At 44.1% G+C, this 14855-nt stretch overlaps 1 protein-coding gene across 4 annotated transcripts in view; it reads left to right on the forward strand.

The window, feature by feature from the left end:
- Fgf1 (fibroblast growth factor 1 (acidic)) overlaps window positions 1-14855 on the forward strand; it is a 95921-nt gene that overhangs the window by 61915 nt on the left and 19151 nt on the right. For 3 of the 4 annotated variants that reach the window (XM_013020455.1, XM_013020456.1, XM_013020459.1), the window contains exon 2: window positions 13302-13513. In XM_013020455.1, coding sequence (XP_012875909.1) covers window positions 13345-13513 — 169 coding nt within the window. In that variant the 5' untranslated portion in view covers window positions 13302-13344. Of the gene's footprint in view, window positions 1-8150; window positions 8305-13301; window positions 13514-14855 lie in introns of those variants that run through there. The other variant, XM_013020458.1, reaches the window with a different exon arrangement.

The following is a 14855-nucleotide window of genomic DNA, read 5'->3' on the forward strand; positions in this document are numbered from 1 at the left end:
CCAGTAGGGAGTACAATTCAGAGCTGGGCTGTGAAGCCGCCCAGATGAATCCTGCTGGGAGAATGATTGAAAAGGGAGGCTCCTAAAAGCAGATACAATTTCTTTGCAAAGCTTTCCTTGAGGAAAAAAGGCCCTTGCACAGGAAGAAGGTCAAGTCTGGTCTATTTTTATAAGAGCTTTTCAAGTGGTTAGTGGGCTGATTTCCTGTGGTTCCTGGGAATTCGGCAGCAAGTTCTCAGGAGGATGTTGGTGATAGGAAACAGGGAACCTGATGAGTGAGAATCAATAATTATATCTATATTTGCCTCCCTTTTTCCCATAAAAATAATCTGGGAAGAAAACACCTGCTTTAGAAGAGCAACGTTCATTCCAACAGAGAGCAGAAAGGGACTTGAACGTCCCTTAGTGTGAGACAGAGTCCTCAAGTCAAGAATTTGCAACCTGAGATTTTCATTAATTCCTTCCTTCCCTTTCTCACTTTAACAACATAAATATTCAGGTAATTCCTATGGGCCAACCCCTGTTCAGAGCAGGGGAGGAAGTGAATTAATATAGTTTCTGCCCTCTAGGAGCTTACAGTCTAAAGGAAGAGAAATGCCAAAGAAGGCTCAGGGTGATGGATGGATAATTAATTATAAGTGGTACCAGGTGTTGGGAGAGAAAAAACAGGAGGTTAACTAGTGAACAATGTGGGAGGGGGGCTCACATTAGGTGGGGAGAACTGTGGTAAGCTTTCTTGGATAAAATGACCCCAAACAATAAGTCACAGAGAGGCAGACCCCCTGCCTGAAAACGCAATACACATAATAAGGGTATTTTTCCAAATCAAATCCATCAGTCTCCCTACATAATGTGAAATCTTATACCCTGGTAATTTATTCCTATTAGGATAATTGTGCAATGCAACACTCATTCCATGTAGTCTGTACAAGGACAATTTATAGGAGAATTATTTCACCACTGGAATCTTGAAAGTTCAGTATCATGAAAACATTGGGAAACGCTGTCTTCTGTCAGCTTTACTCCAGGGTCTATCCAAAGATCTAGTTTACAGAATTCCAGAAAAGCTCAGGAACCTGATATAGTGAGAAGGTGCAGGGCATGTAATAGATCTTTGGCTGTCAGAGAAGAAACATGTGCAGAAAGATAGTGGCACTGCGAAGTATGACATCCTTCTGACATCTCTCCTTCCCTCTGTTGATCTGCTCTCAAAGGCCAGCAACTTCAAGTTTCTCCAGCTTTTTCACAAAGCCACACCCAACCTACTAGCTCTGTGATGTCTCAAACATGACAGAGGGCAGTGGACACTGGGAAAGATGAATGGCTTTTAAAAGTCAGATAGAAAGACACCAGCAGGGAGGAAAACCATGCAGAGCTGGAGGGCTAGAAGCAAACTGTGCTTTGAGCTGCCTGCCAACACTGAAGTAACCTTCTGTGAGAGGCCTCCCCTAACAGATGAGGGCTGTGTCTGGGCTATGGGCACCTACTACCTTCACCGTGTTTCTGAGAAATGGCATTTTGACTATAACACAGGCCTTCCTGGTGACGTAAGATACCAGGGGCAGACTTATCTCTTAGGCCAACCTCTTGGCTACAAGAGTTCAACTCAATTCCAAATGCTCTCTTCAGTTCCAACATCAGTTCTTCTCCAGGGCCTGTGGTAGAGTTCTCTTGCTCCATCTATTTTCCCATAAAACCCATCCAGTTATTGCCAAGGGCCAGTGTGTGTGAGGACCTGTAGGGAAGCAACAACCCTAGGGATCACTGGACCTTGACAGCCATTGGCAGCATTGAAAAGGGGCAAACAGTACAAATGGGAGAATGGTCCCTTTGGCTATTCACATGGGATCAAAAAGAGTTGGCAAGGATATGGAATGTCTAAAATTAGCCAGAGTCCCTAAAAAGAAAGAATGCCGGAGGGGACACGTTTTATACTGCCCTAATGCAGTCTCTGCAAAAACTTGACTCTGGAAGGCTGGCACCAGGGCAAATGATTCTTTTCCTCCTGCCTTTGGCTGTGACACCCACTGAGTCCCTTTATAAATCCTGAGTCTCACTTTCTGTAGGATGCTGGAAGCCTGTGCAGGATGGAGGTCTCAGTCTTGGTCTTAGCCCCCTTTCAAGATCTAGAATAGAATCCGTGTGAACAGGCAATATGCATTTACATTCCTCATTCATATCCAAGTACCTTAAACTTAAGCCACACACACACACACACACACACACACACACACACACACACACACACACACACACACACACACACACACACAGGTTTTGCTGGTCTTGCTTCCAGAAATGCCTGGATATATCCATCTGGCACAAGTGTGAGTTTCATCCCTTCTAGTTTGAGTGTTCTGAGTGAACTGGAGCAACAGAGAGGCAACACTGAAAACTAATGTCTCAGGATGAAGGGGTTGCTGATTGGCCAAGCCACAGATTTGTTTTGGTAAGATGTCTGGCCTCTCTTTCTCACAGTTGCCTAGGCTAGAGAAGAACAGCTGTGTTCATGCAGCCTAGAAGAAGTCAAGGAAAACAGGCTAAGGAGTAGACACTACATGTATGGCGTCTGCTTACCAATGTGGTGTCTGCACCATGGCTACCCAGCAGCGCTTGTTTGATCATAAAATGTTCTTAACCCAATGGCCTTAAACATTCAAATAAATCAACTCATTATGACACCTGTTCTAATAAGCAGTAAAATGATACCTGAAAACAATTACATTCCAAGTCCTTCTGAGGCCTCATTCTAGTCCTTCTACATGGCACTATGATGGGACTGCTACTCTTCCTTCTCTTTTTGGTGGTGTCAGGAACACAGTAAACTCAGGGCCTTGTACACACTAAGGATATGCTCCAACAGAGCTACATCCCAGCCTGAGAACTGTACTCCAAGCAGCTCCATTTTATAGATGAAATGATGTGCTAGTCATGAAAGCCAAATCCAGTTCTCTGAGTCCCAGACTGAGAGAGCTGTTATCTTTTAAAGCATTTCCAATCATTGGAGATTAAAGCTCATCCACTGCCCAGGTAGGCTCTGGCTTTACCTTGGTCCTCTATCAGCCTTAGGAGTGGACCACCCACTGCATGCAAGTTGTGGAAACATCTGGAGGAAACATCACAATGACCATCAAGAAAGCACTGGATGGAGTTCATACCCCAGGACCAGAAAAAAAAAAGTAGCCAGGCACTGGTAGCTCTGGAGGCTCAGATCTGAGGATTATGGTTTGAAGCCAGCTCAGGCAAGAAAGTCCATGACTCTTATCCCCCAACAAACTATTCAGAAAAAGCCAGAATGGGAGCTGTGGTTCACGTGGTGGACTGCAAGCCTGAGCAAAAGCCTGAGACAGTGCCCAGGATCTGAATTCAAGCCCAAGACTGGCACAAAAAAAATGAAAAAGAGAAAGAAAGCAAGCACTGGGGCCAGAGAATGGTGGCTCACACTTGTAATCTTAGCTACTCAGAAGGCTGAGATCTGAGAGTCTCAGTTCAAAGCCAGCCCAGGCAGACAAATCCAAGAGACTCTTTCCTCCAATTAACCAGCAAAAAGCCAGAAGTAGAAGCGTGGCTCTAGTGTTAGACTGCCAGCCTTGAGCAAAAAAACTAAGCAAGAGTGTGAGCCCAGCGTTCAAGCCCCCTAGAACTAGCACCAAAGAAAGGAATGAAGGGAGAGAGGAAAGCAGTGGCCATCACATCATGGTGGCTGGGAGGACAGTGGTCAGGAGAGGAATTTTTGAGGGCTCTCTAAGTTCAATGAAAGCCAATGCCTTCTTCAACTCATTGTCAAAGCTACTATATAATTGACACAGGCTGCTGAGATAAAAGAACAGAGATGGTGAATAGATAGATACTCTGATTCTCTTTCCACATTGATTGATGCATACAATGCTTGTTGGAGTCAGGAAGCCTTGCCTTCAGATCTTAAATTTCAGCATTAAAACAAGATAGGGTATATGATTACATAGAAGCCTTGATTTTATTCATTTATCTTGTAGCTCCACACCTCCTCACTCCTACAAAAGCAATGTTTTACCAATAAAATTTCTTCAAGGATCAATTCATGGATATAGCATGTATTTGACAGTACCAGGTACACTGTACATGTCTGAGAGACAGTTGCTATTATTTATGGACATATTTATTATTTATGAGTCTATCCAGAGCAGGCTATTGGGTAATACATGATAGGACAAGCCCTTGGCATTTGCAAACTGATAACACACACATACTTTGAAAGACTGAGTTTAAAGACTGCCATAAATTACCTAGGACAAGAAGGGGGAAAAGAGTCAGCAAATAGACATGGTCCAATAAGCTGGAAAGTCAGCTCACTTGGAGAAAGGAATGTCTTCGCTGGACTGGGTCTGGAGATTGTAACTTGCACAATAGATTAAAAAGATTTTTGGAGACACATCAGTGAGGAAGGTTAAAGGAGGAGTGGAAGGACTTCAAGAACCTCTGCAGTACCACTTTACGCTTGGCTTGACGCCTCAGCTTTTAATGCCTCAATCTGCAGAAGGATATTGCTGTTGAAGATGTATGCAGGTCTTCATGGCTGAGAGCCTGCAGAACCTGCTGGAGTGGGGTGTATCATTAAAGCTAAGAGAGCCAGGGCCAGTTTAGCACACTGCTATGCCAGGCAGCCTCTGCCTTTCCTCTTAAAGCAGACGCTATTTTTTTGCAGGCAATTCAAGGAATTCCCAACTCTTGAGTGGATGGAGAATGGATCCTGTGGCAGGGAAGTGTTTGGGGTGGCTGGGGGTGGGGGTATGTGAATAATCCACACAATGAAGAATAAAAGATCTTGAATGGGATGAAAAAGAAGGAGTTTGGGCAGTGATCCTTAGCGTGTGTGTGTGTGTGTGTGTGTGTGTGTGTCTGTGTGTGTCTCTGTGTGTGTGTGTGTGTGTGTGTAAACTCTTCACTGAGGAGTGTGAGGGGATGGGGCTGTTCATGATGCATCTGGATTAGACCAGCAGCCCTCACATCCTAACAGCTACACTTGGTCTAAACATCTATGTCTGTCTCCTCTGTGAGGAGTCTGGATGAATCAGGTATAGTTACATTTCAACCTCCTTAAAGGGAGAAAGTGATTTCTGTTACTAGTCCAAACTCCTGTATCTGAAAGACCTCATGATAGATGTTTCAGAACCTAGAATTCTGGGGATTTGGGAAAGGTAGTATAATCCTAGCTATTCAGGAGATCTTGAGGATGGTGAATCAAAGCCAGCCCAGATAGAGAAGTCTACAAGACTCCATCTGCAAAACAATCAGTAAAAAGCCAGTGAAAGCTGACTTAAGTGGTAGAGTGCCAGTCAAGGGAATGTAAGGCCTTTAGTTTAAGCCTTGATACTGACAAAAGAGAAAAAAAAGGCAGAAGGGAAGGGGAGGAAAGATGAGAGGAGGGGAAGGGAAGGAGGGGACAGGAAGGGAAGGAAGTGAAGCAGAGGGGAAGAGAGAGGAGGGGAGAGAAGGGAAGGGCAGGGAAGGGAAGGAGCGTTGCTCATTTATCATATGGAATAACTCCAATGGAGTCAAGATCAGTTCTCTAGAGTCAAATGGGTGAACTACTCTGCATCTGCACGAGGTGATTTTCCTTTGCAGTTTTTGGCTTGTCTGTTTTACTAGTATATTAATACAAAGTGAGACAAATACTTGAAATTGTCTCTGGTCAGTTTGGATCAGGTTTAGTCATAGTCTGAGTTATGAAAGAACTAGTTTCAAAATATTTTGTATTTCAGAATTGTGGAATGAGATTGTTTTTCTTCCCTTCCTTTCTTTTCCCTTTCCTCTCCCCCTCCCATTCCCCACCCCCGGTCCTCTTTTTCTTTTTCTTGTTTAGCTTTCTAGGATATCTGCTGCATTCTGCCAATGGCTGGGTAGACATGATTGACATCTAACGTGTGATATCTTGACCTCTCCCAAATATTTGAATCTGGAAGTGTGGGAAGAGTTTCTGCCCAGTGACCAGGCTATCCTCTAGAATCAGCATACTCCTCTAGGAGAGAAGTCATCCTAAGGCAGCAAAACATGCAAACCATCACAAATGTGCCATTCGCCTAAGCAAGTGATTATATGTAGGCAATGATTAAAACTTTGATCTCATCCCTTATACAATGGTATTGTTCAAATATCACAAAGTCCTACTAAAGTTAAAATTCAAGTTTGCCCAGGTGGTTGACAAAAGTAACAACAGGGCCATGTGCGTGGACCCAGGGAGAGGCTCATGCATTTCCTAGGGCGTTGTCACATAATCCTTACAGCAATTGTACAGGAACTACTTTAATGGAGCCCCATTCTGCAGATGGAGAGTTGAGACTGTGCAAATGTGTATTTTATTTGTGAATGCCCAACCAGGTTATATGCCCGAGCCTAATAATAATGCCTGTAATCTAACGATCAGAAGACAGGGGAAAAAAAAACTTCAAAAGGCCTAGTTTATAGCATTGATTAATTTCTGTGGTATAAACATTATCACCACAACTGATTTCAAGATACAAATAGTTTGACAGTCAGCAGCCAGATTCCTGAATATGTAAATGAGGGCTTCCATGAACTTGTAGACTCTGCCTCCTACACAACCCTGTCAAGCCCATCCCAGACTCAGGCCCACAGTTTGTCACCCACTTTAGAAAATAAACTTCAGCTCATGGAATAGAACTGGGGCAGCAGGGGGATCTACCAGCCTGAGCCAGCCAGGCTGCTTGCTTGCTTCAGACCCAACCTCAGAGCACTGAGGGCAGAGCCAGAGAAACACAGACAGCAAAGAGCACAACGTCTCTCTGTCTTCAGCCAAAGTCTCCTTCACCAAAGGGTGTGAGGTAGGTTCCTGTCAGCCTGATGCGGCTCCCTGACAGAAACAACAAAACTTGGGAATTTTTTTTTCCAGGCTCTAAAACTCTTAGTCAGATAAGAAAATCAGAGGAGACGGAAGGTTCTAATCTTTTCCTTTCTGAGATCCTTGTTATAGCATTTTTTAAGAATTAAGGAAATATTTGTTACAGATGGAAACAAGGGTTTGGGTCTGCTATTAATCAAAGGGAAGGGTTCCAGAACAATCCGAATACAATTAAAATACATGGAAGACTCTTGGCTGAGCTCCTTTGTTAAACTTATAGGATGCTCCTTCCAATTAGATCTCTTGATAACATGTTCCCACTGGAATCCCCTAAGAAGAGATTGACCTGTAGGAGTCAATCAACAAACATGTGGAGAATAGTAATGATGTATAGGCATTTGACAAGTGCTAACGACAGAACTGCTGTCCCAGGGCCTCTGAGACTAATGAAGGAGACAGTCAAACGCAGTTAAATTACACTCATTCACTCACTCGACAAATATTTGCCAAGTGCCCATTAGGTGCCAGGCATTTTGCCAAGTACTGGATACCATGGTGAGCAAGACAGATTAGCTACTACCATGGAGCTAACCATCTAGTCATGAAGAGAGACATTAATTAAATAATCACAGGAATGAATGTGTAATTAAAGACTGATGTAAGGACTCAGAAGATACGTCAATGGTCCTATGAGAACTGGAGGAACCTGACCTAATTATGGGGAGTCTGGAAAGGCTTTCTTCAGGAATTGACAATGGAATGAAGATTTAATCAAAAAAAAGTAACTAACCAGGTGGGCAGGGCAGAGGGAAAGAGGAAGGGTAGAGCTCCAGACAACGGGAAGCGTGAGAGAGCATCTTAGAGCGGAAGGGAGCACCCCAGCTTGGAGAGGGGACTTGGTGGGAAGTGAGGTGAGGGTAGAAGCAAGGGCTGGGCCCCTGAAGTCCCACAGACCACGGCAAGGCTCCAGTCTTTAATCCAGGGCAGTGGGGAGCCATGGGTGGTCTAGGCAGAGGAATGCAGGTGGCATTTACACCCAGCACCCCAAGAGGTACAAGGAAAGCAATGGCTGAACTGGTGTGTGTGTGTGTGTGTGTGTGTGTGGTGTGGAGGGGTGTGAGCAGACCAGAGGTGGAGAATGTGTCCAAATAGGGCTTTCTGGAAGAGAAAATATCTGAACTGAATTATTGGAGGGTAAGGATGACTTAGCCCAGCTACAGCGGGTGGAGGAGACAGGGCGGGGATGGGAGGTAGTAACCAGGGTTACTGGGTGAATAAGAGAGGGCGGTTAGGTAAGAAGAGGCCACTAAGACAAAAGGTAACAGAGACAGATGATAAAAACCTCACTGGTCATGGTAGGAGTTTTAGTATTTATCCTGAAGGTAAGCAGAAACCCACTGATCTGGTCAAGGTTTGCCAGCCAAAGGAGAAGAGAAGAGCCTGCCCTGCCCGGCTGTAGATCCCAGGTGAGCAGGGCTCAGGTGACACCAGGGCAGCAGTGAGGAGGGAGGGGACAGGAAGGTTTCAGGAGGGGCATAGTGGCCACCTGGCGAGATAGGAATGGGTTCTGTTCAAAGAACAGTCAGAATGACGCTATTTCTACTGGGTCGAGTTTTGCCTTGGAGGATTTTGATAAAGGTATCATGAATTCTTGAGCAGAATGGAGTTTGTGTTTTTGTTGGGTGCTAGTCTTCTTACACATTTATTCAGTTAAACTTGCCGGCTGTGAAGTTCAATCTCCTACCACCTCATTGACATTTTCTGTTTGCTTTATTACCATTTAAGACAGATGTATGAAAATCTCCTGCCGTCATCAGACGTACAACTCCTCTTTAGGTATTTGTCAACTGTATGGAGATATATTTGTCCATCTGTATCTTATGTATTTCAGGCTATGTTACTGGGTGTACACATGGTTGAAAATTTTATATCCTTCTATTGGATTTTTCTGGTTTTCATGATGTACTAGTCCCTTTTCTATCTAATCATTCTTTTAGCCTAAGAGTTATTTCATCTGGTATTAATATAGCCATGACAATGTTCAATTATTTTTATTATCATTCATTTGTTGTCCATTTTTCTCATTGAGACAAGGTTTCACTCTGTTGTCTAACCTCCAACTCTTGGACTCAAGCAATCCTCCTGCTTCTGCTCTCTGTATAGCTGGGACTACAGATGCACCTCACTGGACCTGGGTTACTTTTTTTTTTTTTAATTCTTTTACTGTTATTATAAAGGTGATGCACAGAGGAGGTTACAGTTATATAAGTTAGGTAAAGAGTACATTGCTTTTTGGACAGTGTCACCCCTACCCTCATACTATTTCAGATTTTTCCTCCTATGACCGCCCCATAAGTTATATAGTTCCTTTTCAAAATAGTGTCTGATGAGTATCACTGCTGCATTTATTTACCATTTATCCCTCCATTTCATCTGTCCCAAAGACAGATAAACAAACAAGACAAAAAGGAAAGAAAATGAAAGCAGCAACAAAGAAAAAAAAAACCCTCTTGTTTCCATTTCCTGGACTGGGTTACTTTTTAACCTTTAACTTTTAACCTTTCTGTAACCTTGCATTTTAAATATATCTCCTATAATCAGAGTCTAGATGGAATTTTTAAAAATCTAGCAAAAAATTTGCCATTTTTCCCTTACTGCAACTACAAACTTATTTGGGTTAATTTCCTACTTTTCAGCAGCACTTTCTTTTTTCTATGCTTCATTTCCCTATTCTGGTTACTTTGGATAAATAAACACTGTTCTACTAATTCCAGTTCATCTCCCTCAGCCTTACTACTTGCTAGTTTGGAACTGATGCATTCTGTTGTTTATTTTACTGTTAACTATGTCTCTGAGGAAGAATTAAGAGTTTTGAGTGATGGATGGCTTTATAGAGACAAGGAGAAGGACTTAGATCTGAGTTTTGCTTTATATATACTGTGTTTGAGGACACATCCAATTACTGCCTTCACAGACCCTACACATTTGACTTTGGTAGTGTTACATACCTTTCAAAATGCCCATCTGGACAAGTGTTCTGTATCACCTAAGAGACAGAGGTCAAAAATAAATGTCAGTGTCTGCTTTCCCTTGACTTTTATAGCCATCTTTTCTGTGCACTTAAGTCACAAATGTCTCCCAGAAATAGCAGTGTCACTTCAATCACTACTGATGAGCTGAGAACCGAGTCTGAAAAACTAACCTGAAATCACTCTTACATACCCACTGTTTACCTTCTTCTCTGTCATCTTCCCTGCTTTGTTTGTGGCTTAACTACTGTAAGGAGGGTCTTGGCTAATTTCTAATGTCTAATTTGAATGAATAGGAGGACATGAGAAACGATTTTCACATCAGTTGAAAAATCATCTTAAACAAATCATTTAACCACCGCTGACCTAGAGATCCCAGACCAGGCTTCAAGGAGTTCAACATGAGCAACTGTACCACATGTGACACCTTTCAAATTCTTATGTAACTCTCATGGTCATTTAACCCTTTCGACAACCCTGAGGCAGTAGGTAAGGTGGAGATCATTAGAGGAAGGGTTACTGAGGAAGGGACCCCGGCACTTTCCCAGAGCCAATAGGCACACAGTCAGACTGTGCTGAAGTTGTGTGATGCTGCACATTGAAAGTGACTGGGATTCCTGAGGGGGAGTATGAGTGTGTACTTCCCGCTCCACTCCTGCACGTGCGTGTGTTCCTCTCATTTTGCTGTCACTGACACATCAAGAAACTCCTCTGGCTTTTCTTAAAATCTCCCCCATTGCCCCAAATCTCCACAAGCTGGCCTTGATGCCATAACAATGACCTGCTGTCCATAGGGCTTGAACTCTGTCCCCCACCATACAAATAATCTCCTCCCCTGAAGCCCATAAACAGAAAACAGTAATGAGAAGCAGAGCTCATAAATTTCCGCTGTGCTTAATGCCTGACTTCACTTTGTTAATGGATTCATTCATTAGAGCAATTTGTGTAAATGCTCAAGGACTTGCGATGGCTGCTGTCTCGTGGTTTTATCATGTCATACACTTCCTTTACTCCTGTCCTTTAATTAACAAAGGACTGGCAAAGAGCTTTGGACCAACCACTGCTCAAATTTAGGTCAACTGTAAATAATTTTGTTAAGGGGGCATTTCATGCCCGTGGGGTTTTGGCTGATCCATAAAACCCCTCCCATAGCTACCAGTGCCATATTGATATGAGATTTCTTTTTTGGACTCAGACTGTGGCTCTCAGTTTTATAGGTACAAATATGAACTGAAGGGTTCATAAGAGTGCAATCACTCCCATGTCTGGTCGTCTTACATGGGGGAGCAGGCAGAGAACAAAACTATGACCTGAACAAGTGCAGGATGTTCTGTGGTATCTACTCAGCACTGGCCAAGGTTATTTAGCTGGTGAGGGCTGCCCAAAGATGACGTCCAGGCTGCATGGCCTAGTCATATGCATGACTATGAGCACTATCGTACTCTTTGGCTTTAAATACAGTTTGTAGAGTATAAGTGAAACTTGTTTTGTAGATCCCTGGATGTAGGGTTCTCAACCAGTAGCTGAAACTGGGTCCAGTGACAAGCCTAGGTGGCTATAGCTTGGAAATAAGGTACCAGAAAGATTCAGATGCCAGAAGCAGATACAATGAATAGAGGCTTCCAATGTGCATTGCAATCCTAGTATCCAGAGTAATGGCATGATTTGTGAATGAGCTTTCTGTGAGTGCTGCTCACTAGGCTGTTCCAGGCTAGGCCTGGACAGGTCCCTCCAACAAGGAACACGGAGATTGCGTGGTCTGTGTGAGGGAGGGATGGGTTTCTCCTAGGAGGTTTGGTGTCTCACTGCAAGGATGGCAGGGCCAGGGGCAGAAGCTGTTGGTGGAAGCCACCAGCATTTAGATCACAAGTAAGAGACTATTTGAGGCAATGGGCACAAATCGCAGGTTCCTCCCAGTATTTCAGTACCCACAAATCCCTTCACCTTTCATCATTTAAAGGCAAATGAGAGCTTTGGGTCCACAGACCCACTGTGAGGCTTAGCTCTACTACTTCTAGCTATTGACTTTGGATTTATTCTTTATATATATAGAGATTTTTGAAATGCAATATTCATAACCAAGTTAAAGGATAAGGTATTATCTTACAAGTCCAGAACATGTTGATGCTGATGACCATTTTGATTATAAATCCACTTGATAATCTCTATGTACAATTAATAGCTACTCACTCCCAGGTGAAGTCTTCATATTAGCTCCCTGTTCTCTTTTTGGTATCTTTCTTTTCCAGATTTCGTAGTCACCTGCCCATTCTTCAACTAAATGGTGGGCAAGTACATGCCTTAACATTCTAACATCCATTAGATTTAATTTTTATAAACTTAGAGATGATAGTACAATTTTACACTAGTAATATAAATGCATATACAGTGGTATATACAGGGTTAGAGGATCATAATATATAATATATAATACAGTAATTTGCATGTTAAAAGACATGCCAGTGGCTCATGCCTGTCATCCTGGCGATTCAAAAGGCTGAGTTCTGGAGGATCATGGTTTGAGGCCATCCTTAACAAAAAAATTTGCTAGACTCTATCCCAAAAACAACCAGCAAAACACTGGGCTGGAGGCATGGTTCAAGCATAGAGTGCCTCCTAGCGAGCACAAAATCTTGAAATAAATAAAACCCTCCCACTTAAAAAAAAAAAGCCTCATATTAGGATGAAAATGGCCGGTGCACCAGGACAGGTGGTATGAGGTATGAGGACTGTGAGAGGCTGTGGAACAAGCAGGATCCAGGTGCAGTTGGCACAATGATCTGTCTCCTACAGTTTCCTTTGGCATTGTGTTTGCCCTTTAAAACTCCTCCCATGATGCTTCTCTGCCTCCTTCTCCAGTTCAGGCTCTACACCTCCTCATTCACCCCGGATATCTGGTCCATACTTGTTGCCCCTGCTGTGCCTTTTGCTCACAGGTAACCGCATGTCCAGGTCATCTGGGCTCTCTGCTGTGCCCAGGCCTGGCAGTCCCTAGTCAAAACAGTGTGAGGGTGGAGGGCAGTCCCTCAGTGCTGGTCTCTCGGCTTCTGTGGGTTTCAGCCAGACCCTGGGTGTTATTTTAGAGCCACTTTGGTGTTTAATTTGAGGATGTGTAGGGACCAGAAGGAGGGAGCAAAACATGATTTTTTTTTCTCTCCCTGTTGGCCAAATGATTCAATCTGAAGTTCTAAAAAAAATGTACCACTTAGTCCAAAGCTGTGACCAATTAGGAAAAGAGAAATGTCTCGCAACCCCTCCCATGCCAAGGACCATGCTTCCCTCCCCACCACCACCTCACAGGGGCATTCACTGTGCATCACCTGGGCAGTCAACCAGGAACACTGTGCCTAAGAGGGCCTTCTCTTCTACAAAGTGTCTGTCACGCCTTTGCTGGAAAAAAAAAATCTTCTACAAGCCTGTGTAATTTCTTACAGTCTTGAGAACATCGTCACCCCTGCCGCCAGCCACTGCTGAGCCATGGCTGAAGGGGAAATCACAACCTTCACAGCTCTGACGGAGAGGTTTAACCTGCCTCACGGGAACTACAAGAAACCCAAACTCCTCTACTGCAGCAACGGAGGCCACTTCCTGAGGATCCTCCCAGATGGCACAGTGGACGGGACAAGGGACAGGAGCGACCAGCACAGTAAGCAGCCATCTGAATTGTCCCCTTCCCCTTTCTGGGTCTTCCTTAGTCAAGCATGGGAGGAGGCTGGGCAGCTCAGGACTGGGACTGGCTTCTCCAAGGCTCTACACAGCCAAGATACAATCAGAGATCAGACAACATCTATGTGCCAAGGGCCTGGGTTTGGAAACCAGCTTGCTGTGGGTTACCGCCTAACTATCGCAGGTCTTAAAGGGGTTTTCTGCTGACCTGCCATGACTGGCTGCCAGTGTTTAGTTGTTGCATTGTTTCCCCCCTGAGTTTCTGTAACTAATGAAAGGTTTGGCTGGCTGGATCCATGATGGGAAGAGCCAGGAAGGCAGGGATGGTAAATCCTGCACAAATGAGGGGGGGAGAGGAAGAGGGGGGTTGCTCAGTTTCAGCTTAACAGACTCTCCAAGTTAGGTTTCTTTCCACTGGGCTTGATATGCAAAATCCTAGTCCATAACCGCAGTCTTACACATCATAAACTACGCAGCTTTCTCCCTCCACATAATCAGGCAGGCATGGCTGTGGATAAATAGGAGGGGTAAACTCATTCTCCAGACCCTAGGGAGGCCAGGCAGGGGGGCCACTGAGCCAAAGGCTGTGCAGTCTGGCTCCTGACACACTGCTGAACTGGAGGTACGGCTTTGATCAAGTGTAGAGACCTCTTCCTTCTAACCAGTACCTCTGGTGTAGGATGTACCTTTGATATTTGGACTCCGTGTCCTACTACAATGTTTCAGATATTCTCTGAGTGCCATTAAGCCATTGTATGTAGTAGAAAAGCCAAAAGTCAGATCTGGCCCACACTTAGAAGGGGGGCAATTTCAAGAGTTCAATGTATCAAAAATCACAAGAAGTGGGATGAACTCAGAAGAGAGGGCACAGGCAGGAAGTGAGCTTCCATGGACTGGCTTGAAGATGGAAAATGCCAATCACTGGCTTTGACAGGATGGCTTCTATGCTCAGTCCTGGGCTGTGTAGCAAAGGTTACAGGATTGGAGCACAATGATGCTCAGATGCACAGGTAACTGGGATGGATGTTAACATTTATGGAGCAGGTAACATTGCCCTTTTCTCCTCTCCTGCTACTGCCCCATCATGCAGACCTAGGGGTGAGCAGAAAGGCTGAGCTGACAGTTGCAAGGTTTGTTTACCTGGCTTTGTTTTGATTGTTTTCAAAATAAGCCTCCTGCATATGTGTGTGTGTGTGTGTGTGTGTGTGTGTGAATGCATGTGTGCATGTGTCTTGGGACTTGAACTCAGGGCCTGCGTATTTTCTCTAAGTTTTTGATGAAGGGTAGTGCTCTAACAGTTGGATTACAGCACTATGCTGGTT

The sequence above is a fragment of the Dipodomys ordii genome, unplaced genomic scaffold (assembly GCF_000151885.1).
Source record: "Dipodomys ordii isolate 6190 unplaced genomic scaffold, Dord_2.0 Scaffold50, whole genome shotgun sequence".
Taxonomy (NCBI): domain Eukaryota; kingdom Metazoa; phylum Chordata; class Mammalia; order Rodentia; family Heteromyidae; genus Dipodomys; species Dipodomys ordii.